Genomic DNA, 27,719 nt, shown 5'->3' on the forward strand with positions numbered 1-27,719 from the left:
GAATATTGCGCGCTATAACGTTTTCCTCCATAGAAATCAATAGAGCAATAAATATTGGGGGGAAAAACTAACACCCTACTCCCCCGCAAACCCGATCGCAAACCCGACATGAAAATATGAATATTTTACATTTCAATGTTCTTCTGATGGCAGCACATGTTCTATTTATTCATAAATACATATTTCTACATGTATCTGATGGCATTTTGATACAATACATATCTATACTTTTATATATATATATATATATATATATATATATATATATATATATATATATATATATATATATATATATATATGTAGAAATATCTATTTATAAATACTTAGAACATATTCTGCTATGTGTAGAACATTGGAATAGTTGCAGTAAATACACAATATAACACTTTACAAAAAATGAATATTGCATAAATATGCTTTTCCATTTTTTTATCTATTGCAAAGGTTACTTATGTGTTTATAAGTGTATATATACAGGGATGTGCAAATATGCTGAAAGTGTAATTTGATTTGACCATTCGAATATTTATAAGAATGAAAATCCATTAAAATTTAATAATCAAATGTTATTTTAGGTTTTTTAATGTTACTTTCATTTTCGAATGTTCAGAATTAGATCGAATAGCCACATTTGTAACATTTGATTTAACAAATACTATTCAGAAGTTTAATAATTCATGTGGTAGGGAATTTAGTAAATTGATACACAATAGATACAAATAAATCAATTAAAATGGTTCTTATACAAAAAATTCTTATTGAATATTATATTTAAAAAAAGCATTAGAAATAATATTGCATTAAACAAATGTTAGAATGTTCTATAAACATTTGACATTTGAAACGAACGAGCAAATGTGTTAAACTTAGTTTCATTTTTCGAATGTTGCAAAACATTCGCCCATCCCCATATATATAGACATGTATTTGTATGTAGGTCTATATTAAAGCCCTTTGCATGCCTTTTTTTTCTAACACCTGAGACCCCATATCTCTGAGCCCTTATAACTTTTATTGTTTTAATAATTTTTATTAGATGGTGTTATTATGAAAGTAACTGTACAATATAATGTATTTTTTATTTAACGAAACAGTTAACCAGAGCTCAGAGGATGAGTTAATCCTTCTAGCATAATTCCCTTTCACTTTGTAATACGAGCGAAAATCCTGATGCATGCAAACACCTGGGATTAACCCACTTTTCACTTGTGTGTAATTGTTAATGCTTCACTCACTGGGGACCAGAGCCTGCAAGCTCGCCAGAAACAGCAGTTATGAAGCGCTCCATAACCTGTCCACCTGCTCTGAGCAGGCAGCCAGACCTGCTCTGAGCAGGCAGCCAGAGTACGATCGGGTTGACTGACACCCCTCTGCAGGGGATGGCGTTTCACCAGCAGCTCACAAGAGCTGCTGGTGCAATGCTGAATACGGAGAGCGTATTGTCATATCAGGTCCGCCAGACCATTGATAAATATCCCCCATAATCTAGCCCTAAATATTTAATTTTTGTAGATTTAAAAAAGTATACTTTTATTATTTAATTTGCATCCTTTTCCAGTAATTTAACATTTTTAATTCTAAAAACTGGAAATCCACATTACGTAATCTACAAATGTAATCCAACCACATTATGTCCCTAATTGGTCATTTAAGAGGAAACAAGATAAGGTTGCTGCAAAACAGTTCACAGTTTGCTAATGAAATGACAGTGGCAAACCTGGTCTACTCTAGTGGTCATCAGGGGCTCCTACAAATAAGGAAAGTAGTGGTGAGGAGTTTGGCTATTGTAAAACAATTGCATTAACCATAAAATTAATTTATTCAGACATTTTTCATAATCTACAAGCATGGTAATAATTTACTGTAATACTCTGCCAATGTTTTCTAATCACAAAATCTTTGATGCCCCCTTAAGAGTCTTTTCCAGTTTGTGTTGGTTTAATTAGATGTTTTTCATTCTAATTGTGTATTATTATTTTTTTATTTCTAGGGAAAGCTTATCCTCCAGAGTTTTATTATGACACCTATAATCCACTTTGGCAAATTAAATCCCAAACCTATTCCTATACTTTACAGTGGACCCAAATGAACCCTGATGCTGTTGATCGAATCTTAGCATACCGGTTGGGATTTAAGCAGGTGAGAATTGTTGTTTTTTTTTTACAAAATAAATAAATAATATAATGGAAAAAATGGTTTGGGATTTATGTAGTTTATGAACAATACAACATATTCTATTACCTTTCCTGAATTTTTTTTAAGGTTTGTATTTTAGTAGCTGTTTTGCAGTAATGTTAATTTAGATTATATATTTTGATACATAGTGCTAATAAAGTAAACAAATTACATTTTTATTAAATAGATATGTCTAATAATTGTTATCCATATCAATTTGTAAGTGCTTGATGTGTTTAGAAAAAAACATATAACTTTGATTTTTAACTCTCAAGTAAAAAGGATAATTTTCTACTGTTTCAGAAGGGAAAAAATATTGGTATGGGATGACTTGAGGTCCCAAAACGGGACAGATCACTAGTTTTATGAAACTATATTTGAATGGTAAAACAAATTACACTATGAAATATAGGAAGTCCATGGCACAAGTTCCATCCAGAAAAAAGAATCAAACTTATAAGTATTCTCCCTCCCTTGTCTTTATTTTTTTTTATTTTTCTGTTTTTCTCATTCTACCTCTTTCTTTCTTTCTCTCTCTTAGATTTAACCTTTTAAAGCCGTTATGCCGTTCCATTCCGTCATAATTAGACTGGGCTTTAAAGCCGTTATGACGGAATGGAACGTCATAACTAACGGCTGTCCTGAAGCCTTCTGTGCTTCAGGGATTTAATCGCGGTCTGGAGGGCGTTCCTAGGATTGTAGGGACGCCCCCCAGATGCGATCCAATAATTGAAATCTCGCGATCGTATGCACGATCGCGTAGTTTCAATTTGTCTACATCGGAACAGTTGTTCCGATGTAGGCACTTTAACCCTGTCACGAAAGGGTTAAATTCCCATTGTTTTTTGTTTTTTTTGGTCTGTTGATCATTATAGATTGCTGCATTATTTTTTTTAGTTCTTTAACTGCATCCCCAATGCAGTGTCCTCAACAGGAGCATCTAGTTAACAAATACACCTTAGATGAGGAAAAGAAAAACATTGAGTTTTAAGACTTTTGAGTTTTTGAATCTTTACTCCACAGAGAAAATGCAAATAAGAGTTCCATTTTCTTAGCTTTCAAGGATATTACTTTTTTTTCTCTACAGGGAATTAAAAGATGACAGAGGGTAACCTCAATGCTTCTATATAGAAAAACAAATCAATATATTATTGGCAATGATCCAGGTGGATTTCCCTTGGGGGAATACAACATGTTTGTTTTAGAGCTAATTCTCTTATAAATGGTGAAAAATATGCTATTTTATAAGGCTGTATTTTTCAGAACCATTTCTCTATGTTTAATGATGTTTACAAAAATCTAAATGCTGTAAACAATAATTAATATAACGTATTTTAATTGCTAGGTATTTTAACCCTTTCGTGACAGGGTTAAAGTGTCTACATCGGAACACCTGTTCCGATGTAGACAAATTGAAACTACGCGATCGTGCATACGATCGCGAGATTTCAATTATTGGATCGCATCTGGGGGGCGTCCCTACAACCCTAGGAACGCCCTCCAGACCGCGATCAAGTCCTTGAAGCGCAGAAGGCTTCAGGACAGCCGTTTGATATGACGTTCTATTCCGTCATAACGGCTTTAAAGCCCAGTGTAAATATGACGGAATAGAACGGCATAACGGCGTTAAAAGGTTAAGAGGACCAATGCACTAATTTGTGGGTAGACAGTGTTCTTAATTTTTTTTTTGCTATGAACGTATGATGAAGGCATTTTGCAATCAACAGTTATTTAATAGTTACAATATTAAACAATAAAACTAGTGAACTCAATATAAAACGGTTGTTAATTTTCTGATAACTTGTCTATTATTCATATACATCTAAATTAATGACACCTCAATTCATGTTTTCTTTAGTGACCTTCAATGTTGCCTTGCTTAATGATTACATGTCAGTTTGTTATTGTCATGTATGTCAGCTTGATGGAATCATTTAAAAACTGTTTTATGTCCTTTAATGGTGTTCACTGGCAGCAGTGACTGACCAACCCTATGATTCGCTAGATGGAGTCTCGATACATTTTTATTTTATTTCTAATAATATATGGAACCAGGTCATAATCAGATGGGTAGACCAGTTCATTCTCTATGACAGGGGGCTGAATCTGTCAAGTGGTCATCTACCTTCCACAGAAAGTAATGAATCTTTTTAGAATGGAGAATCTTGCACCTAGCAATGGTAATGTTTCTAAGTGAATACAAAGCAAATTATGTATGTTCAGCATATTTTACAATGCAATCATATCTAGTTTCACATACAGAGCTTTTTCTATCAGTGTAATTAGTGTATTATATACTTTTAGAACAAACTGATCAATTTACATTACATACAAGATACCTGCTTAAATAAAATGTTTTGAAAACATAATGTGACTTGGTATAGAACTTCAGATACACGCAGGGAATGTTCAGTCCATTTGCCAAGGCTAAAAGACCCCTTTTACAATAAATAAAATATATTTTAAATTCTTTTTTTTGAATTTTATATTTTGAAATTACATTGGGCTAGATTACAAGTTAGGCGCAATGGATTTTGCGCTAGCGCAATCGTGATTTTGCGATCCATTGGGAGAAAAATCACGATTGCACTAGCGCAAAAGCCTTTTCAGCTTCAATTCTTACCGCAATCGAAGAGCTCTGCTAAACTGTTTTACGGAAATAAAACTCAACAAAAATAGATTATAAAGTACACTTACATTCATAAACTACACTATTAACCTTTAAACCTTCATCCCCCCACATCGGCAACCCAAAATAAAACTAATAACCCCTAAACTGCCATCCCTCCACATCGCCAACTAACTAAATAAACTACTAACCCCTAAAATTACATTACAATAAATAAAAAACCTACATTACAAATAATGAAAAGCCTAAATTACAAAAAAACTACCATTATATATATATATATATTAAAAAATCTACCCTTACAAAAAAATAACAACCGAAATTACCAAAAATAAAAAAACATTACTATTCTAATACCCCTTAAAAAACACCCCAAAATAAAAAAAATCCCCATTCTAAAAATAAACAACCAATAGCCCATAAAAGGGTCTTTTGTAGGGCATTGCCCTAAAGCAAACAGCATTTAAAAAAAAAAAATACAATAACCTCCCAAAATAAAAAAACCTACCTAAAAAAATCTGAAACTGCCTATTGCCCCAAACAGGAAATTTGGATGGGCATTGCCCTTAAAAGTGCATTTAGCTCCTTTTCTGCCAAAAATAAATTAAAAAAACAACAATCTAAAAAAAAAAATCCCATCGCAATAGGAATATATATATATTTTTTGGGGGGGAATTTTGTTTGCTATTTTTTGTAAGGGTAGAATTTTTTATTTTTTGTAATGGTAGTTTTTCTTTTATATTTATATATTTTTTGTAGGCTTTTTTCTTTTGTAATGTAGATTTTTTTTTAATGGTAGGTTGTTTTTTTAGGGTAAGCTTTGGTTTTAATTTAATTTTACAGGTACATTTTTATTTCTTTAAAATGTAGTTAGAATATTTTTTAGTTAATTTATGGATATTTTAAGTAGGGTTAAGTTAGGGGATGTTAGGTTAGGGGTTTAGATGTTAAAGGGACAGTAAACACCAGAATTTTTGTTGTTTAAAAAGGTAGATAATCCCTTTATTACCCATTCTCCAGTTTTGCATAACCAACACAGTTATAATGATATACTTTTTACATCTGTGATTACCTTGTATCTATGTCTCTGCAAACTGCCCCCTTATTTCAGTTCTTTTGACAGATTACATTTTTAGCCAATCAGTGCTGACTCCTAGGAGCTTCACGTGCCTGAGCTCAATGTTATCTATGTGAAACACATGAATTAACACCCTCTAGTGGTCAAAAACTGTCAAAATGCTTTCAGATTAGAGGCGGCCTTCATGGTCTAAGAAATTAGCATATGAACCTCCTAGGTTTAGCTTTGAACTAAGAATAAAAAGAGAACAAAGCAAAATTGGTAATAAAAGTAAATTGGAAAGTTGATTAAAATTACATGCCCTATTTAAATCCTGAATTTTTTAATTTTTTATTTGACTGTCCCTTTAATTACTTGGCGTTGCTGAGGATGGCGGTTTAGTGGTTAATAGTTTAGTTAGTTTGCGTTGTGTTGTTATGGCGGTTTAGGGGTTAATATTTTATTTAGTTACTTTGCGTTGTGGGGTTGATGGTTTAGGGGTTAAGAGTTTATTTAATTATTTTGCATTGTGAGGGATGGTGGTTTAGGTGTTAATAGCTTATTTTGTTATTTTGCGATGTAGGTGAATGGCGGTTTAAGGGTTAATAGTTTATTTCGATAGTTTGCAATGTGGGGGAAGGGCAGTTTAGGGGTTAATAGTTTTATTTACAGTTGGCTATGTGGGGGGATGGCGGATTAGGGGTTATTAGGCTCGGGCTTATGGTAGGGTGTTCAACTTTTTTTCTATTCATTCTGTTGTTTTCACACGTAGAGTGTTTTTTCCACTTTTTTTCTCCATTGATTTCTATGGGATAAAACATGCACGAGCATGCAAAAACTCTGCTAGAATTTCTCTAGAGCTGTTTACTGCGGCATTTGTAATCTCGCCCACTGTAATTTAATCACAATTTTTACTTTGCACATTATAGTGACAGTAAAATTAAAATGTTCATGATTTAGAGAATGCAATTTTAAGCAAATTTCCCACTGACTTATATTATTAAATTTGCTTTTTTCTCTTGGAATACATTTTTAAAGAGTAAACCTAGGTAGGCTAATAGTGTGTAAATGTATTTAGCACTCTAAATCACCACTATTTGCCACTACAATAGATATAGGGCTCCATGTACGAAGCAGCGAAAGCTGCTCCGGAGCCCTTGCGGGGCAGGTTTGCATATGCGAGCCTGCTTCCCGCAATGTAAGAAGCAGCAGTGATTTACAGCCCCTTCAGTAGGAGTGGGCATTACACACTGCAATGAGTGTGTAATTATACACAAGGGCCAGTGGATCAACCGATCCGCTGCCGTGTGTAGCAAAGGCAGGCGGACAGCTTCGTGAGTTGAGAAGCTGTCTGCCCGCCTTTTAGTACATGGAGCCCATAAAGGGGCCAATTTATTATGTGTCGGGCAGACATGATCCGCTGTAACGGATCATGTCCGCCCGACAACGATAAATGCCAACAGTATACGCTGTGGGCATTTATTATTGTATAAGCATTTAGTTTGAAATGCTTGTGGAATACCCCCTCTGCACATTCAAGGCCAATCGGCTGCTAGCAGGGGGTGTCAATCATCCCAATCATATCCGATTGGGATGATTGCTGTGCGCCAGACCTCTGCTTCTTAACTTATGTTTCAGGGGAACCTGAAACTACAGGGGTAGATTGCAGCATCCGCTGCTTGTTAAATCTACCTGAAAGAGTCTAGACACCATTATGAAATTGCAGGTTTTTGAAATATACCACCGGTTGAGCGTGCATATGCCCTTACCCATCTGGTAGCAGTATTTGCAATGATGTCTATAGCAATGTTAAAGTACAATGGATATAAAAAGTCTAGATACTATGAATTTGCAGGTTTTTAAAACTTAAAGATGGAAATAACAATAGTGTAAATGTCAGACTTTTGCCATCTGAAATGTGATCATGAAAAAAAAACTGAGGAAAAACAAATAGTTAATTATTATCAACATAAAAAAAACTACAACACCCTAATTGCATGTCTGCACAAGGTCAACTGAAGCAGATTCTGCATTTATTACAGCAGCAAGTCTTTGTGAATAAGTCACTTGTAACTTTGCAAGCCTAGTCTATTTTATCTAATTCTTCTGTGCATAAAAGTTGAAGTTCCTTCAAATTGTGAGGGGATCTCCTGTGCACATTTAGCTTTAGGTCATTCCACCAGGTTACCAATGGGATTGAGGTCTGGGCTCTGTCGGGGCCATTCCAAGACTTTCTTTTTCTTGCCTTGGTCAAATTGGATGTGTGCTTTGAGTTATTGTAATGTTGGAATGTGAAATTCTTCTTCAGTTTTCTGACAGAGGCAAGCAGGTTTTTTTGCCAAAGTATCTCAATATTTGAAGTTATTCATTATCCCATATTTCTTAACAAGAACTCCTGACCCAGTTGAAGAGAAGCAGTGCTAAAGCCTGATGCTACCACCACCACCATGCTTCAAAGTTGGTATGGTGTTCCTTGGATAGTGAGAATTATTGGCTTTGCACCAAACACATTTTTTACAAATTAAGCCAAAAACTTTAACCTTTGTCTTGTCAGACCATAGCACATTTTCCGACATGTTTTAGGATGACTGAATAGAAGGGATTGAATGTTTCATTTGGATGAAAGGGTTTTTGTTTTGCAACCCTACCTAGTTCAGACACGTGCAGAATAAAAGTGATGGTGGTCATATGTAAGGAGGGACCGCTCCTGACGGAAATTCCTGTAGCTTCTTCAATGTTCCGGTTGGCCTCTTTGTAGCCTCCCTTATGAGTTTTCTCCTTGTGTTTTCATCAACTTTAAAGGGTCAATCTGATTTTTGCAATATCTCTGTGGTGTCACATTTTCTCCTTTTATTGATGATGTTTTTTGACAATGTTCCATGGTACATCCAGTGACCTTAATATTCTTTTATATCATCGACGTTGACTCTTCCAATAGGGTGCAACCCCAAACATTCCTGCAAATCCTACAGCAACAGTTGACTTTAATCTGGGTTTAATCATAATCATTTTAATTGATGACAGATGTATGCTATTTACCTTCACTCATGATTTATAATTTGATTGGTTAACTGTGAAGACAGCTAGAGTCCCCATTATCCAGACCTATACAATAAGGGTGCTGTAGATTTTTTTAAAATTAAAATGTTACTAATTATTATTTGTTTGTTTTTTCTTTTGGAGATCACATTACAGATGGAAAAAGTCTAACATTTACATTATTGTTATTTATATCTTTAACAGTGTATATTCCCTGGTATGTTTGCCATGTATTTATTCATAGAAAAGAGAAAAATGTATTAAAGAGTACAAAATAGGGCCATTTTACATCACTGAAATTGAAAGACTCTAGAGTGTTGCAAAACCCAGCAATGTATGTCACAGCTATTTAGAGCTAAGGGCAATAAGTGAAAATTTATGACAGTGATTGGGGTGGGGGTATTATCTGACAGGAGATATATTACATAAAATATCATCTTTTGAAAATATTTATCAGTAATGCAGACATTTTGTTTACATAACAGCAAATGAAGCCCTCGAACAGTTTTAACAGGAAGACTATGTCTGGGTTTTCCCATCATCTACAGAGAGAAATTACCTAGGCTGGTAGTTTACATAATAACAGCAAGAGAAGAGCTCAGCCACTCATTTGTGTACAACATTTTGTGTTATATGTTTAAGAAAATTTGGTTTTGGGTGCATTTAGGGAGGTTTTAAAAATAATTAAATTGGATCACAAGGGGGTCAATTTACAGAACTCTGACTTCTTAACTAGTCTTTTAAAAATGTTCAAGTCAGGATAAGGACAGTCAATTACATGTGAGCTGATTTTCTGACAAAGTCAGTTTGAACCAACTTTGGCTTTAGGAGATGTTTGTAAAGGATAACCTTCCAAATGACTTGACTTCAGAAAATTGCTGACTAATATTTATTATTTTCTTTATTTAGAGAAGTTGGTATTTAGCAAGTTTGTGAATAGTCCCCATAAACTACAAATTATTAAAACAGCTCTGTCAGGCATACTAATATTTACTTAGTCAAATAAATGAGATAACAAAATATGGTGGACTTAATATGGTTGACGTAAATGTTTTTCTCGTTTTGCTAAATGTGCAAACTAATAAAAATAAATTAAAAAATTGAAAGGTTCACACTGTTAAAGGGACAGTCTAGGCCAAAATAAACTTTCATGATTCACATAGAGCATGTAATTTTAAACAATTTTCCAATTTACTTTTATCACCAATTTTGCTTTGTTCTCTTGGTATTCTTAGTTGAAAGCTTAACCTAGGAGGTTCATATGCTAATTTCTTAGACCTTGAAGCCCACCTCTTTCAGATTGCATTTTAACAATTTTTCACCATTAGAGGGTGTTAGTTCACGTATTTTATATAGATAACACTGTGCTCGTGCACAAGAAGTTATCTGGGAGCAGGCACTGATTGGCTAGACTGCAAGTCTGTCAAAAGAACTGAAAAAGGGGCAGTTTGCAGAGGCTTAGATACAAGATAATCACAGAGGTTAAAAGTATATTATTATAACTGTGTTGGTTATGCAAAACTGGGAAATGGGTAATAAAGGGATTATCTATCTTTTAAAACAATTAAAATTCTGGTGTAGATTGTCCCTTTAAGATAGTAACAATTTAAATTCTCCCAGATCTAAAAGAGAGAAGCTTTAGTTGTAATAAAATCACAGCAAAATACTACATTTGGTTAATCAAGATGTTTGCAGTTAATACCCAAGTCTATGATCATTTTACATCCTGCACTACCATTTGCTAGCTTATACATGTTGGATTTAAAATAGTAACACAGACATTACTTCCACAGAGAGGAACACTATAGGCCTGATAGATCTAAAGTTCTGCGCTCAGGCAAGAAGTCTAAGAAGTCTCGTCAGTACGGTGAGGTCCCTCAAAGAATTTTAGAAACACAAATTTTATCTTGAGGGATGTTTATCTCACTGTGAAGGGTTATTTTTCCTTTTTTTATATCTAGTTGAACATGCCTTAATGTTTGAGACCTTATTGACAGCTTCCAACAGTTTGCGTTTTCAAAAGAAAACTGGTGTAAATTTGAGATTTTCGGCTTCTATTATATCCTATAGATGACATAATTATTTTTTGTCAGACAGAGCCCGACTGCCGTAATGATGGAAAACACACCATTGAAAACTGTTGATATGCATAATGGCTTCCAACAGCAGTTTTTTGTTTTACAAACTCACCAAAACCCAATTGTGGTTCAATGGGAGCAAGCTTTTACTTAGCTTTCGAACTTAGGGCTCTTAGATGAAAAAAAAAAAAAGTTGGCCATTTAACTGACCGGTATTTTTGTATGGATTTTATTTAAATGTCCCATATTTTTGTATAGATTTTCCTGGATAACTCGCTGAAATACTTGGCTGTCCAGAGGAATATTGGACAGATGAAACCCTACCAAACACACAAATAAACAAAAAAAATCTACATAAAACAACCTTTTAAAAAATAAATTCTATAAATGGGTCTTTATAGCTTGTTTTTAAGAACAGCTCAATTTAAACAAATAATGCAAGAAGAAGAAAAAAAAGAATACTGAATTTTACATTGCACTAGCGCAAGAACATTTCTCTTGGTGTCCTTTATTATACATTTTCTCAATTTTCTTATCTTATGTTCTATCCATTTTGCTTTTGGATTGTGCACATACAGTTTCTCAAACTTGAAACCAATTTGAAAGTTGGAAAGCACCGTGTCAGAATATTATCTCTGGGAACAGTCTCAACTTCTTTTTTCAATGCTGTATTTTTATTGTAGTTTGCAGATCAATCTTTGATAATTTTGCATTACATGAATTTCTTCTCACAGTTGAACATTTTTTTAAAGCAAAGATATATGCATTGTATAAATCAAAGCATTATGAGAAACAGGTTTTGGTACCCATGGCAACCAGAGATTTTAATACAGATCACGTCCAAACTACATTGGCATGATTTCCAGAGGACTAGATTGCAGTCTGCAGTGTCAGTGGTCATAAATCTTTTCTGTGTGTATCTGCTAAACTGTATTAGTTAGCAATTAAACTGCTTGGTTAGCAACAAATGAATGAAATATTTTATATCTTGGCAGTGCTGGATCAAAGTATATATGCTGTATCTAAAGTTTAATAGTAATGTTCCAGCATTTTTAGGTATTATCAAAATGGTTTTATGTATATTCACTTTGAAAGCAACTTTTGAGGGTTACATGTATTTGAAAATACATTTTTGATCTGCAATAATTAATTAAATTACAGTAACACCCCACATTCCCAAAAATGTTAACAAATAGAGAGAAAGAGAGAGAGAGAGGAAGAGAGAGAGAGAGAAAGAGAGAGAGAGAGAAAGAGAGAGAGAGAGAGAGAAAGAGAGAGAGAGAAAGAGAGAGAGAGAGAGAGAGAGAGAGATAGAGAGAGAGAGAATAAGGTTATGTGGACATTAAAAACAAATTGGAATCTGATTGTCATTGTAGCTTTATATCTGAGAAGTGTTTTACAATGACTAAGGTAGCTTTGGTTTGTATTCTCTGTTCACTAATTTCCCTTTCTACCAGAAGAAATGGACCTTTGCTAAATAATCATAACCATGTACATACTGTACATATAGACTATAGTAACAATATGTTTTATAGTTAACACATTGGCAGCAGAAGAGAGATGGAGGGAAGCTTTCCACCTCTTGTCTTCCTTTAAGATGGGTTAGCAATGGTTCTGTTCCGTTTTTAATTTTTTTTTTTTCAAACAGACACAGATTCAAACACTTACATTTTCATCTGATTGGTTACTTGTTATGAGCAGTGACCCTGTTAAAGGGACAGTCTACATCAGAATATTTATTGTTTTAAAAGATAGATAATTCCTTTATTACCCATTCCCTAGTTTTGCATAACCCACACAGTTTTTTTATTATAATTTTTTTATTGAGGTTTTATATAACAAACATTATACAATGATCGCCTTTTAACATCAAACATACAAAAAGAGTCAAACAAAATATTCAAACAGTAATAAAACAGTTATTACATAGGCTTATGGAACCTCAGTTTTATAATGAAATAGCAAAAATAAATTGACTATTTAGAAGGCCACTTTTAGGCCAGATGTACTAGGATAAAAAAAGACAACTGATAGCCAAATGGGCAGCCCCTTGTGGGCTTGACAAACGTACATAAAGTATTTAGCGTATAGGGGGGGATTTCAGCGGGCAAGCGCCGCTCAGAGTATTGGGGGAGAAATGGAGGGGCGGAGTTATATTAATGAATGACATGTGGCATTTAGTTATATACCAAAAGTTGTTATCAGGGAGGAAGGCATGTGGCAACATAGACAAGTGAGCTATATATCTAAGAGTGATGAGAGAGCCATGGGCATCAAGTTAAAACTGTTCCCTTAGGAGACTTACTTTGAATATGTAAATTTATGTCCCCTATAAGGGCTACATGCTATTTTATTAAAGAAAACATTGGGCATAGTTGAAAATTAACCATTTAATATCTGGGGTAAACAATATATTTGGTAAAAATAAGTATATTGTATTCACCTTGTTAAATTATAGCCTAGGTATTGAACATGTCGGGGAAAAATAGCTATGTTGAGTAGGGTGTGAAAATTTCCCAAAGTTGGAGCTTAAGGCTTTTAGCTATAAGAGGGATGAGTAAATTTTAATTATCTCGGTAAATACCAAGTAAGTCAGTTACTAGATTATGGATTTTCTCAAACTGCCTAAAGGTTAGCTAAGTCAAAGCAGAGTATAGAACATACAAACGAATTGGGTGTTTTGCAACACCAGGTAATAGGTATACATATATTACTGACATAAAACATACAGTTTACTAGTAGGTTTGGGTTACATACTATTGGAAAACTAGATACCAAGCACTTAATTTTCACTGTAGAATAGGGTCTAGCAGATATAAGTATATAATTTTAGTGCTGTAGGGGAGTACTTCCAGACATATAACGTAAATAAAGGTATAAAAGAGCTAAGGGTCCAACAAGTATGATCCCACCTAAGACCATGTCTAGGACATAAGATATATAACCATAATTAACGTAAGATAAATAACCATTATTTAAGTAGATTATAAGATGTGGTATCTCTGCATTTCCATGAGACCCCTATATACAAAGTAAACCTAACTTGCAAAATGCATATCATGACAGCAAATAGTCTTGTATATAATATACCATAAGGTGGAGTGATTTTCCATATCTATATTGTCACCATATGCTTATAATATTACAGTTATGCATGAGATAAAAATATATAGGCAGTATTCAATAGAAGACCAAATAACCTCTAACATAAAATATCATTAAAAGATTAAAAATATAAACATCTTATAGGTTACCCCTAGCATACTAATTATAGTGGCCAGGAAACAATATCTACAGATTTCTCCAAGTTTTATACTGCAGAAACTTGGCCTATAGAAGAGTAATAAGGACACAGAAACAAGGAGCAACTAGGAGATATCATACTCTGTGAAATATAAATCTTAAACTTATATGGTAAAAAGAGTAAGAACATCTGGTTTCTACCTATATGCTAAAGCTATTAAAGTTTTAAGGTAAATTAGGTGAATTATAAGGGGACTTGGACAGTATATAGTCTGACATTACAATTTTCTGTGGCTATCTTGGAAGGTCTAGGATAACATCTTAGTAAGTTAAAAGAGTGTAAGATCAATAATGGTTTTACTACAGACCAATATAGAAAAGGCTTCATGCCAGGATTCCCCTGCACTAAGGCAACTTGAGAGAGATATGCAAAAAGCTGGATTTAGCATTCTATTGGGATGAACTCTCATAAAACAGCTTAAGCTATGATAATACACTCTCATGTACAAGCTAAGTATCAACCAATACCTCCTCAGGTTAAGTAGGTGTATGAAAAAATATACTGTTAAAGACTTTTATACATTTCCATAGGGAGCATAGTAGGCTATATGGTGGCAAATGATATATAGGCACATAAAGCAGGAATAATTTTGCATCCTTAACATCTGGTAGAAAATCCACTAGTCTCCTTGACAGGAGAAGTTGAGGTTGATGAGTAACTAAAACCCCTTATGCAAACTAGTAGTGAAAGCTAATTAAATTCAGATGCGACAACTAGGCACATTACATACAAGTTCAAAATAATTGCAGAGTAATTCCCAACCGGGGATCAATGTGTGAATATTAGTCTATAAAGGAGCACGTTATATTTGCTGCAGTACAAAATGACTGTGAAAATATATTGCCTAATAAAAGTTTAACCAATTCCCAATCTTGTATTAGGCATATGATCAATCAGTTGTAGCAAAGATGAAGCTGAATCAACCTGAGTCACCACCGTAGGGGTCATCAGAATAAACTGGGTAACAGGTCCTCTTAGTTGAGTAAACAGGAGACCTCGAAAGATGAAAGAAACTCTACTGCCTGTGATTTCTGAAACCTCCATCACCGACTGCAGCAAGTTGGACAGAGGACACAAGGAAGAGATAAAAATATCAGGGCCTTCATCCGGGGGAGTTTCTTATTGGCACCAGCCCGTGGTCAGCGCATCTATTGCGCAATGGTATCCAATCTCTGGATGTTCAATTACATCCCCCCACCAGGCCGTCAGAGGTAGAGGATCTCCCGAGGTGCTACGGCTAGTTCTTAGCAATGCTGTCTGCATATCTGCAGGATGTGTTGTCATTGAAGAATGCTCCGTCTTAGGGAAGGTTACTAGCGTCAGCTTATCTTCTGCTGCACCAGTGTCAAAACCCTCCGTATCTGGATCGAGGTCCTCCTCATCTTCCCCCCGCAGTATTAGCAAGAGATTGCTGAAAATGCTGCTCATCTTCCGATCCAAAGCTAAAAGAAGCTTGATACTTGTTTTATTTATTAACAGAGAACTGTTAAAATGTTTATATTGGGTAATATGTGCAATGGTGTTACAGCCAATACAGTTTACAGTTTGTTTGTTTTTATATTTGGAAGTTGCACTTCTGTTTGTTTATTAAACTTGGATTTATTACGTTTAATAAAGATGTTATATATCACAATGGCCAAATCTGTGTCTGTATTGCATGTTTAAACCTTAATACCATAAATAATAACAGGTGTTTACTCCTGGAGTATATAATGAGTTTGGAAATTTTAGAGAAATGCTTAAATAATGTATTACACTTAACCTAAGCCCCTTAGATGTTAGTTGACTAAAATCTACTGAAGATTTAGTTGACTAAAACTAGACTAAAACTAAAACAATTCAGATGACTAAAATATGACTAAAACTAAAATGGCATTTTAGTCAAAAGACTAAAACTAAGACTAAATCGAAATTTGCCGTCAAAATTAACACTGCTGCTAGTAACTCCACATGCGTCAGCACAGTGTTATCTATATGAAACACATGAACTAACACCCTCTAGTGGGGAAAAAAACTGCCCTGAGATAAGAGGCGCCTTCAATGGATTTGAAATTAGCATATGAACCCCCTAGGTTTACCTTTCAACTAAGAATACCAAGAGAACAATGCAAAATTGGTGATAGAAGTAAATTGGAAAATTAAAGTCCCAGAAGCCTAAACAGAAATAAAGACAACCTTTTCTCCTAGGTATAAAATGATCTGCCACTTGAGACTTGATTATTGCTGCAATTAAAAAAATGGCATATTGATTTTAGTATTTTAATCACCCAAAGAAATTGAGAATTATGATATGTTATCATTCTTATTTAGTAGAGTGCAGTGAGTGACAGATTAATTCGGGTAAAATATGCATTTAGTTATATGGTTGTTGTTTTTTTGTATATAGGTTGATGCCCTTTTAGAAAAATTTACAATATTTTGTTGAAAGATAGGTTTTAGCCCCTTAAGGACAAGGCCATTTCTTTCATGTAATTGGCAAGAGTCCATGAGCTAGTGACGTATGGGATATACAATCCTACCAGGAGGGGCAAAGTTTCCCAAACCTCAAAATGCCTATAAATACACCCCTCACCACACCCACAATTCAGTTTTTACAAAGTTTGCCTCCTATGGAGGTGGTGAAGTAAGTTTGTGCTTGATTTTTTTGTTTTCTTCGTATGATAAGCACTTCCATACATTCTGAAGCCCAATTCCTCTCAGAGTACAGTGTTTGTCAGAGGGATGTGAAGAGAGTATCGCCTATTGATTTTTTATGTTTTCCCTCGCGGGAAATCTTTTCAAGGGTTCTCTGTTATCGGTCGTAGGGATTCATCTCCTACCTCCCTTTTCAGATCGACTATATACATTTATATACCATTACCTCTGCTGATACTTTTTCAGTACTGGTTTGGCTATCTGCTATATGTGGATGGGTGTCTTTCGGTAAGTATGTATCATTATTTAAGACACTCTCAGCTATTGTTTGGCGCTTTATGTATTAATATAAAGTTTTAAATATATGTATTTTACTTATATTTGCCATGAGTCAGGTCTATGTGTATTTCCCTTTGCAGTCCGGTAGTTTTGTTATGGGAATCATGTGTTAGGAAGTTTGTCTTACCTGGGGTATAGTCTTTTTCCAATTTGACTTGTTTTTTCTTTAAAAACTTGGCTCACAAATTAGGCTCGCAAGGGCACAAAATGCTGTTATTTATTGCATCATTCTTGGCGTGGGTTCATCATTTCCTGAGCTTAGTTGATGCTAGGTTGTTTGGCGTGAAATTGTGTTTGTTATGACGCAAATTGCATCATTTCCGGATGTTTGTTGGCGCTAAAAAAATTCTCAACTTCCTTTTGCGTTGTGCGTCATACTTGGCGCCAAAACATTTAGTTTTATTTTACCTCACTTCCTATATGCTCCTTGCTATTTGCTTTTTTGCCAATTTTAGCATTTGCATTTTTCCCCATTCCTGAAACTGCTATATGTGGAAATAAGATATTTCTGTTTAAATGTTATTTTTTCTTTTTTTTACATTTTACAAGATGTCTCAATCTGATCCTGTCTCAGAAGCTGCTGAAGGAACCATGCTGCCTGAACATAGTTCTACCAAAGCTAAGTGTATCTGTTGTAAGCTAGTGGAGATTATTACTCCAGCTGTAGTGTGTAACAGTTGTCATGATAAGCTTTTGCATGCAGAAAAGGTTTCTATTAGTGCTAGTATAGTATCTGTTGTTCCTTTAACATCTAAAGTACATGATATCCCTGTTGATATGAAAAATATATTGCTGGTGCGATACAGAAGGCTATGGCTGCTATACCACCTTCAAATAAACGTAAAAGGTCTTTTAAAACTTCTCATAATACTGATGAAATTTATAATAACCGGCAACATACTGATATATTCTCCTCTGATGAGGATCTATCTGACTCAGAAGATCCTACTTCAGACATTGACACTGATAAATCATCTTATCTTTTTAAGATTGAGTATATTTGTTCTTTGTTAAAAGAAGTGTTGATAACTTTGGATATTGAGGAGTCTGGTCCTCTTGATAATAAATCAAGTAAACATTTAAATTCTGTCTATAAAGCTCCCGTGACTACTCCTGAAGTTTTTTCTGTACCTGATGCTATTTCTGATGTGATTGCTAAGGAATGGTCTAAACCTGGTACTTCTTTTGTTCCTTCTTCAAGGTTTAAAAATTTGTATCCTTTGCCAGTGGCTAAATTAGTGTTTTGGGAAAAAGTCCCTAAGGTTGATGGGGCTATTTCTACTCTTGCTAAATGTACTACTATTCCTATGGAAGATAGTACTTCTTTTAAGGATCCTTTAGATAGGAAAAATTGAATCTTATCTAAGGCAAGCTTATTTGCATTCTGGCTATATTCTCAGACCTTCCATTTTTATGGCTGATGTTGCGGCTGCATCAACTTTTTGGTTGGATAGCTTAGCACAACTGGAAAAATATTCTGATTTGCATAGCATTGTTAGTTGCTTCAACATGCTAATCATTTTATATGTGATGCTATTTTTGATATCATCAAGATTAATGTTAAATCTATGTCTTTGGCTATTTTAGCTAGAAGAGCTTTATAGCTCAAATCAGGGAATGCTGACATGGTATCTAAATCTAGATTACTATCTTCATCATTCCAGGGAAATAATTAGTTTGGTTCCCAGTTGGATTCTATCATTTCCACTATTACTGGGGGGGGGGGGGGGTTTGCCTCAAGATAAAAAGTCTAAGAGCAAATCTAAAGCTTCTAATCAGTTTCGTTCCTTTCGTCAGAATAGAGAACAGAAAACCACTCCTTCCCCTAAGGACTCTGGCTCCAATTGGAAGCCATCCTCGAGTTGGAATAAATCCAAGCCTTATAAGAAACTAAAGCCGGCCCCAAGACTGCATGAAGGTGCAGCCCTCAATCCAGTTCTGCTGATGGGGGGCAGATTGAAATTTTTTAAGATGTTTGGGCAGGTTCCATTCAGAATCATTGGATTCAGAATATTGTCTCTCAGGGGTATCAAATAGGTTTCAGAATAAGACCTCCTGTGAGAAAAATTTTTTCTCTCACACATTCCAACAAATCCTGTGAAAGCTCAGGCCTTTCTAAAGTGTGTTTCAGATGTAATTGAATTGTACCAGTTCCAATTCTGGAACAGGGTCTGGGTTTTTATTCAAATCTATTCATTGTCCCGAAGAAGGAAAATTCTTTCAGACCAGTTCTGGATCTAAAGTTTTTGAATCAATTTGTAAGGGTCCCAACTTTCAAGATGGTGACTATAAGGACTATTCTGCCTTTTTGTTCAGCAAGGTCATTACATGTCCTCAATAGATTTACAGGATGCGTATCTTCACATTCCAATTCATCCAGACCACTATCGGTTTCTGAGATTCTCTTTTCTAAACAAGCATTACCAATTTGTTGCTCTTCCATTTGGCTTAGCAACAGCTCCAATAATCTTTTTGAAAGTTCTCAGTGCCCTTCTATCTGTAATCAGAGAGCAGGGTATTGTGGTGTTTCCTTATTTGAATGAAATCTTGGTACTGACTCAATCTTTTCATTTAGCAGAATATCACACAAATTAACTTATACATTAAATGTATATGTTTTTAGTAGATACCCCAAAGTATTGATCTAGGCCCATTTTGGTATATTTCATGCCACCATTTCACAGACAAAAGTGATCAAATAAAAAAATTGTTCACTTTTTTACTAACTTTTTTTTACAAACTTTAGGTTTCTCACTGAAATTATTTACAAACAGCTTGTGCAATTATAGCACAAATGGTTGTAAATGCTTCTCTGGGATCCCCTTTGTTCAGAAATAGCAGACATTTATGGCTTTGACATTACTGTTTGGTAATTAGAACTTTGCTAAATGCCGCTGCGCACCACACTTGTATTATGCCCAGCAGTGACGGGCTTAATTAGGTAGCTTGTAGGGTTTAGCTTTAATGTAGTGTAGTAGAAAACCCAAAGTTTTGATCTAGGCCCATTTTTGTATATTTCATGCCACCATTTCACCGCCAAATGCGATAAAAAAAAAAATTGTTACATTTTTCACTAACTTTAGGTTTCTCACTGAAATGATTTACAAACAGCTTGTGCAATTATGGCACAAATGGTTGTAAATGCTTCTCTAGGATCCCCTTTGTTCAGAAATAGCAGACATATATGGCTTTAGCATTGCTTTTTGGTAATTAGAAGGCCGTTAAATTCCGCTGCGCACCACACTTGTATTTTGCCCAGCATTGATGGGGTTAATTAGGTAGCTTGTAAGGAGCTTGAAGGGTTAATGTTAGCTTTAGTGTAGAGATCAGCCTCCCACCTGACACATCCCACCCCTTGATCCCTCACAGTTATCTCCCCCCCCCCACAAATGTCCCCTCCATCTTAAGTACTGTCAGAAAGTCTGCCAGTATAAAAAAAAAAGTTTGTGTTTGGTTTATATTTTTTTTTTTTTAAATTACATATTTTCTGCAGTGTAGAATCCCCCCTTGCCACCAACCTCCCTGAGACTACCCTCAACTGTTTTCTAACCCTCCCCCCTATTCTGTGCCATTTTGGGTACTGGCAGCTGTCTGCCATGAAAAACATCGAAATTTAAAGTATTTCTATTCAAACCACATTAAAAATTAATAAAAAAGGAAATTGCATATTTAAATGTATTTAACTGAGAAGGCCTTATATTTACACATCCAAACACATAAATGCACATGTATACAGATATATACACATATAAAGACATTAAAGACATGTATACATTCACAAATTTAGACATATATAATACACATATTTAGACATATATTCTTCTGTGCCCTTTCCAATCAAACACTATAACCATACACCATATCCCTTTTAACCCTTTTAAATTTATTTTATTAATAATAATATGATATATTTTTTATTAAAATGTGCATATATGTGTGTTATACTTTATAGTAATGTGTTTTGGATGTGTTTTGTGCTACTTTTTTTAACCATTACATTTTACTTCAGGTCAGAACTGTAGTGCAGTTTCAGATTTCGCTCAAGCTTAATCTGTAACTTTCTACTTTTAATACCAGCGCAAGTTAGCGCAGTCTCAATATCCATTAATAGTATAGGCTGCATTCAAGGGAAGTCGGTCTCACTAACCATTCTCTGGTTAATGTTCTTTACCATGGACTTGCAATATCAAAGTTGTGTCCTAGCGGTATTGCTTATCTCGCCCAAAGGATCATTAGTGCACCACTTGTAATCTGGCCATTATGAGAAATTACATTTTGAGTTCAATTTGAACCCACATGCAGAAGGATAACAAGCTGTTTTCAAAGATCCCCCACAATACAGGTCGGGGATTATTGGTGGCCTAGTGGGCATCATTGCCAAGGTTTCAGTGGAAGTGATAGCCACAAATTTGTGATAATGTGGGGTGGGGTTAACGTTGCTGCAAAGGAGCTAGATAAGGGTGTTAGGTTTTTTCCACTGTTTTTGCTCCATTGACTTCTATAAGGGAAGATTTTATCGCACACACAATATTGTAAGTTTAGCTTTTTACATTGGTTGTGTTAGCAGTTGAGCGAAAACAGTTTAATTTAACCTTGTAATAAGAGCGCAAAAAGCTTACTTCTAGCGCAGTTAACGCACAAGTGGGAGCGTTAAATAATGCTCCACTTGTAATCTGGCCCAAAGTTTTTGGTTTAAATTTAACCCGTTATGCACCTTTGGCTTTAGCGCTATTGATCTAGTTCAATGTCAAGTTAACAAGTAACCAATAATTTATTGGCATTTCTTCAGCGTGCCCTTTAGAAGTCTATGGGGAGAATTAGTTAGCATGATCATGATATCTGAAGTCCTGAAGTTAGCGTGCCTTAGTCTCTTGCTCGCGCACTAACTTTTTACTTTCAACTTGTAAAATGCAGCTGCACTAATATTTTACTTTGAGCATAGTTATCACTCGAGCGAGTTTGGGTAGATTCCAATCTAGTTGATTGTGTTTTTCTACTCCTGATATGCCTTTCTCAACAGCTGAATCCAAATGATAACACCCTTCTCATATTTGAAAAATATCAGATGAAATATCAACTATACAATTCATGGACAACATTGACTTTGGTGATCACAATCCACTCAATTACACATAAACTAAATATCACACATCAAATATCCACAGCCAATATAATCCACTTGATGAATGCTCAACACCTACATATTGGCCAATTATACACATCAGATAATCAATAACAATATCAGTTACTGATCTTGATATGCTTGGACATGGAAAAAAAAAACTGTCACTGACAATGCCAACAATGGCAATGGCCCTTTTTGATGATGTTCAAATTGCATCAAATGATGAACAATACTAAACATCCCTATCAATTAAATGTAAAAACATGGGGGAAAAAAACATATCTGCAACAGTTGCAAAATCGATATAACAATATATAACTATGTAAGCTTAAAGGGACACTGAACACAAATTTTTTCTTTCATGATTCAGATAGAGCATGCAATTTTAAGCAACTTTCTAATTTACTCCTATTATCAAATTTTCTTCATTCTCTTGGTATCTTTATTTGAAATGCAAGAATTTAAGTTTAGATGCCGGCCCATTTTTGGTGAACAACCTGGGTTGTTCTTGCTGATTGGTGGATAAATTCATCCACCAATAAATAAGTGCTGTCCAGAGTCTGAACCAAAAAAAGCTTAGATGCCTTTTTTTTCAAATAAAGACAGCAAGAGAACAAAGAAAAATTGATAATAGGAGTAAATTAGAAAGTTGCTTAAAATTGCATGCTCTATCTGAATCACGAAAGAAAAAATTTGGGTTCAGTGTCCCTTTAAGAACATCTGAATATGGAGGGCTGCAGCTCTGATAGTGTGCAACAATGTTGATGATTGGTCAAGGTTGCTTATGATGTCAATGTTTATGATTGGTTGTGGAGTCCAAAAGGATGTAATGTATTGTAAAAAGAATGCTTATTGGCTAACTTGGGTTTTAATTTTTATTTCATTTTTTGGTGCCGTTTTGGAGTAATGGAGATTGAATAAATAAATAATCGCTGATCCTGTTTTTGTTATTGAATGAAAATGTTATGCATGGGCAAAATATCTTGATTCTGCATTTATTTGCAAATATACCGAATATACCTGCAGGCAGCGGTATTCATTTAATTTAATTTCTGCACTAACTATATCAGTGTGAAAGTGCAACACACAAAGATCTGGATTTGCACATATCTCTGTGTGTTACTCTATTACACTGATATATCCATCACCATGACACTGCCTGCAACTATATTCGGCATTAGTAAATCCGAAATATTGCCCATGCCTAAAAAAATGGAATAAAAATTGCAATGGAGACCTTTATGTTTTAATATTCCTGTGGGTCTTATATCTTGAAGGTTTGTGCATCATTGATTTTGGTTATAAGAGTATTTTTATTTTTTATGTTATGTTATATTGTGGTATGGGACTAGGAGAGAGTGTGATCATTTTATTACAGTTATGTGCCTAAAATGTAAGAATGTATTATCAGTAAAAAAAATTCTATCTAATAAAGTATCAAATGAGAAATGTTCCACGTGTGCAGAGGTAACAATTACACAGCTTGTGAAGTTTATTCTGTCTTTGTGACCAAAGAACATATTACAAAAATAACTTAGAAACACTATATTCTTTGGTAAAATTACTTTATCACAGTACAGTAACATTGACATACACAAATGTTTTAACATTTTTGGAGAGATAAACCTTTGTAAGTCCTTGTGAAACAATAGCTTTTCTTGTTTACAAATATATATACTGTATATTTTTTTGGCTAAAGTGAGAAAAGGAACACTAGTTGTCAAAATAATAACCTCACAATATGTTTTTTCTTTTGCCTGTTATGTAGCATGCACAGTATAACAAACTGAAAAACATTGTTATAGTCTCAAGTAAAGCAACTATTAAGATGGTAGTTTTGTATGGTGTCACTGCTGTGTGTATTTTTAGATAAATATAATATTCAGTACAAATATTTCACTTTTCACAAAACAAAATATTGGTCCCAGAATTACATGCTATATTATTTAGTTATGGAAAGGTGATAACTAAGCGCCAACTATATAACGCAACAGACCTCCAGCTTTAATAAATTGGCACCTAGTTGCCAAGGGTGGATTCAATTTTAATATTGGATATCAGAGCGCCAAACAACGTAGGCAGGGTCTATGGGCAGATAGTCAAATACCAAAGGTAACAATAGGTTGAAATAATATGATTTAATACATAAGATAAAAAAGTTGTTACATTTGAAATTATACAACAATTAGTCATGGATCCATGTTACACTTTAAAATATATATTGAAACACTTGGAACAATTCAAAAAAGCTTGTAGAACAATTAATAACAACAACATAAATCTAACAAATAATGTCTATCTCATAAAACTTAAATTCTAATATGTGAATGCTAGGAGCGCTTATGCACACTCTATTTATAAAAACAATTGGTTACAATGCACAGGTGGATAGATTCCAGGTTGCTTGAAACCGGTGGGTGTGAAATGTAAGTGGCTCCAAATTGGGGTTTTGCCTATGTGTTTATCCAAAATTATGTAAATCCTAACAGGTGGACAAAAAATGTTACAGGAATGTCTAGAACTTGAATTCAAAATATAAGACCTGAGGTTGTGCCTATGTGTTTATCCAAAAAGAGTGTAAATCCTAACAAGTGAAAAAATGTGAGAAAAATATTGCAGGGGTGTATGAACCTTATTTTCAAAATAAACAATGAATTCAAAATAAAACGATATACAAGTGAATTTTTGACAAATCAACTAATGCATACATAAAGCATAAATAGAACCAAATAAAAACAACAGCACAACTTTAACATGTGTTCAAATGTGTTTCTGCTTGCAAACTGTGATGTGATGTGAACAAATATCTATTATAAACACTGAATAGTGGCAAAACTTTGACCTAGATTTGGAGTTTGGCGTTAGCCGTGAAAACCAGCGTTAGAGGCTCCTAACGCTGGTTTTAGGCTACCGCCGGTATTTGGATTCACTCAAAATAGGGTCTAACGCTCACTTTTCATCCGCGACTTTTCCATACCGCAGATCCCCATACGTCAATTGCGCATCCTATCTTTTCAATGGGATCTTTCTAACTCCGGTATTTAGAGTCGTTTCTGAAGTGAGCGTTAGACATCTAACGACAAAACTTCAGCCGCAGGAAAAAAGTCAGTAGTTAAGAGCTTTCTGGGCTAACGCCGGTTTATAAAGCTCTTAACTACTGTACTCTAAAGTACACTAACACCCATAAACTACCTATGTACCCCTAAACCGAGGTCCCCCCACATCGCCGACACTCGAATACTTTTTTTTAACCCCTAATCTGCCGACCGCCACCTACGTTATCCTTATGTACCCCTAATCTGCTGCCCCTAACACCTCCGACCCCTGAATTATATTTATTAACCCCTAACCTGTCCCCCACAACGGTGCCTCCCCTAATCTGCCGACCGCAAAGAGCCGCCACCTACGTCTGCTGCCCCTAACACTGCCGACCCCTATATTATATTTATTAACCCCTAATCTGCCCCCCTCAATGTCGCCTCCACCTGCCTACACTTATTAACCCCTAATCTGCCGACCGGACCTGAGCGCTACTATAATAAAGTTATTAACCCCTAATCCGCCTCACTAACCCTATAATAAATAGTATTAACCCCTAATCTGCCCTCCCTAACATCGCCGACACCTAACTTCAATTATTAACCCCTAATCTGCCGACCGGAGCTCACCGCTATTCTAATAAATGTATTAACCCCTAAAGCTAAGTCTAACCCTAACACTAACACCCCCCTAAGTTAAATATAATTTAAATCTAACGAAATTAATTAACTCTTATTAAATAAATTATTCCTATTTAAAGCTAAATACTTACCTGTAAAATAAATCCTAATATAGCTACAATATAAATTATAAATATATTATAGCTATTTTAGGATTTATATTTATTTTACAGGTAACTTTGTATTTATTTTAACCAGGTACAATAGCTATTAAATAGTTAAGAACTATTTAATAGCTAAAATAGTTAAAATAATTACAAATTTACCTGTAAAAGAAATCCTAACCTAAGTTACAATTAAACCTAACACTAGACTATCAATAAATTAATTAAATAAACTACCTACAATTATCTACAATTAACCTAACACTACACTATCAATAAATTAATTAAATACAATTGCTACAAATAAATACAATTAAATAAACTAGCTAAAGTACAAAAAATAAAAAAGAACTAAGTTACAAAAAATAAAAAAATATTTACAAACATAAGAAAAATATTACAACAATTTTAAATTAATTACACCTACTCTAAGCCCCCTAATAAAATAACAAAGCCCCCCAAAATAAAAAAATGCCCTACCCTATTCTAAATTACTAAAGTTCAAAGGTCTTTTACTTTACCAGCCCTGAACAGGGCCCTTTGCGGGGCATGCCCCAAGAAATACAGCTCTTTTGCTTGTAAAAAAAAACATACAATACCCAAGCCCCCCAACATTACAACCCACCACCCACATACCCCTAATCTAACCCAAACCCCCCTTAAATAAACCTAACACTAAGCCCCTGAAGATCATCCTACCTTGTCTTCACCTCACCGGGTATCACACCGATCCGTCCAGAAGAGCTCCTCCGATGTCCTGATCCAAGCCCAAGCGGGGGGCTGAGGAGGTCCATGATCCGGCTGAAGTCTTCATCCAAGCGGGGCAGAAGAGGTCTTCCATCCGATTGAAGTCTTCATGCAAGCGGCATCCATCCGGAGCGAAGCGGCAGCATCCTGAAGACCTCCACCGCGGAACATCCATCCTGGCCGACGACTGAACGACGAATGACGGTTCCTTTAAATGACGTCATCCAAGATGGCGTCCCTCGAATTCCGATTGGCTGATAGGAATCAAGTTCAATCCGATTGGCTGATCCGATCAGCCAATCAGATTGAGCTCGCATTCTATTGGCTGTTCCGATCAGCCAATAGAATGCAAGCTCAATCTGATTGGCTGATTGGATCAGCCAATCGGATTGAACTTGATTCTGATTGGCTGATTCCATCAGCCAATCAGAATATTCCTACCTTAATTCCGATTGGCTGATAGAATCCTATCAGCCAATCGGAATTCGAGGGACGCCATCTTGGATGACGTCATTTAAAGGAACCGTCATTCGTCGTTCAGTCGTCGGCCAGGATGGATGTTCCGCGGTGGAGGTCTTCAGGATGCTGCCGCTTCGCTCCGGATGGATGCCGCTTGGATGAAGACTTCAATCGGATGGAAGACCTCTTCTGCCCCGCTTGGATGAAGACTTCAGCCGGATCATGGACCTCTTCAGCCCCCCGCTTGGGCTTGGATCAGGACATCGGAGGAGCTCTTCTGGACGGATCGGTGTGATACCCGGTGAGG

The 27,719-nt window shown here is 35.2% G+C and overlaps 1 protein-coding gene across 1 annotated transcript in view; it reads left to right on the forward strand.

Moving 5' to 3' along the window:
* The window catches only part of MDGA2 (MAM domain containing glycosylphosphatidylinositol anchor 2), a 1,262,343-nt gene that overhangs the window by 1,046,220 nt on the left and 188,404 nt on the right, over window positions 1-27,719 (forward strand). Inside the window, exon 10 of the mRNA XM_053697669.1 lies at window positions 1,994-2,142. Within this exon, the coding sequence (XP_053553644.1) occupies window positions 1,994-2,142 (149 nt within the window). The remainder of the gene's footprint in view (window positions 1-1,993; window positions 2,143-27,719) is intronic.

The sequence above is a fragment of the Bombina bombina genome, chromosome 1, assembly GCF_027579735.1.
Source record: "Bombina bombina isolate aBomBom1 chromosome 1, aBomBom1.pri, whole genome shotgun sequence".
Lineage (NCBI taxonomy): Eukaryota > Metazoa > Chordata > Amphibia > Anura > Bombinatoridae > Bombina > Bombina bombina.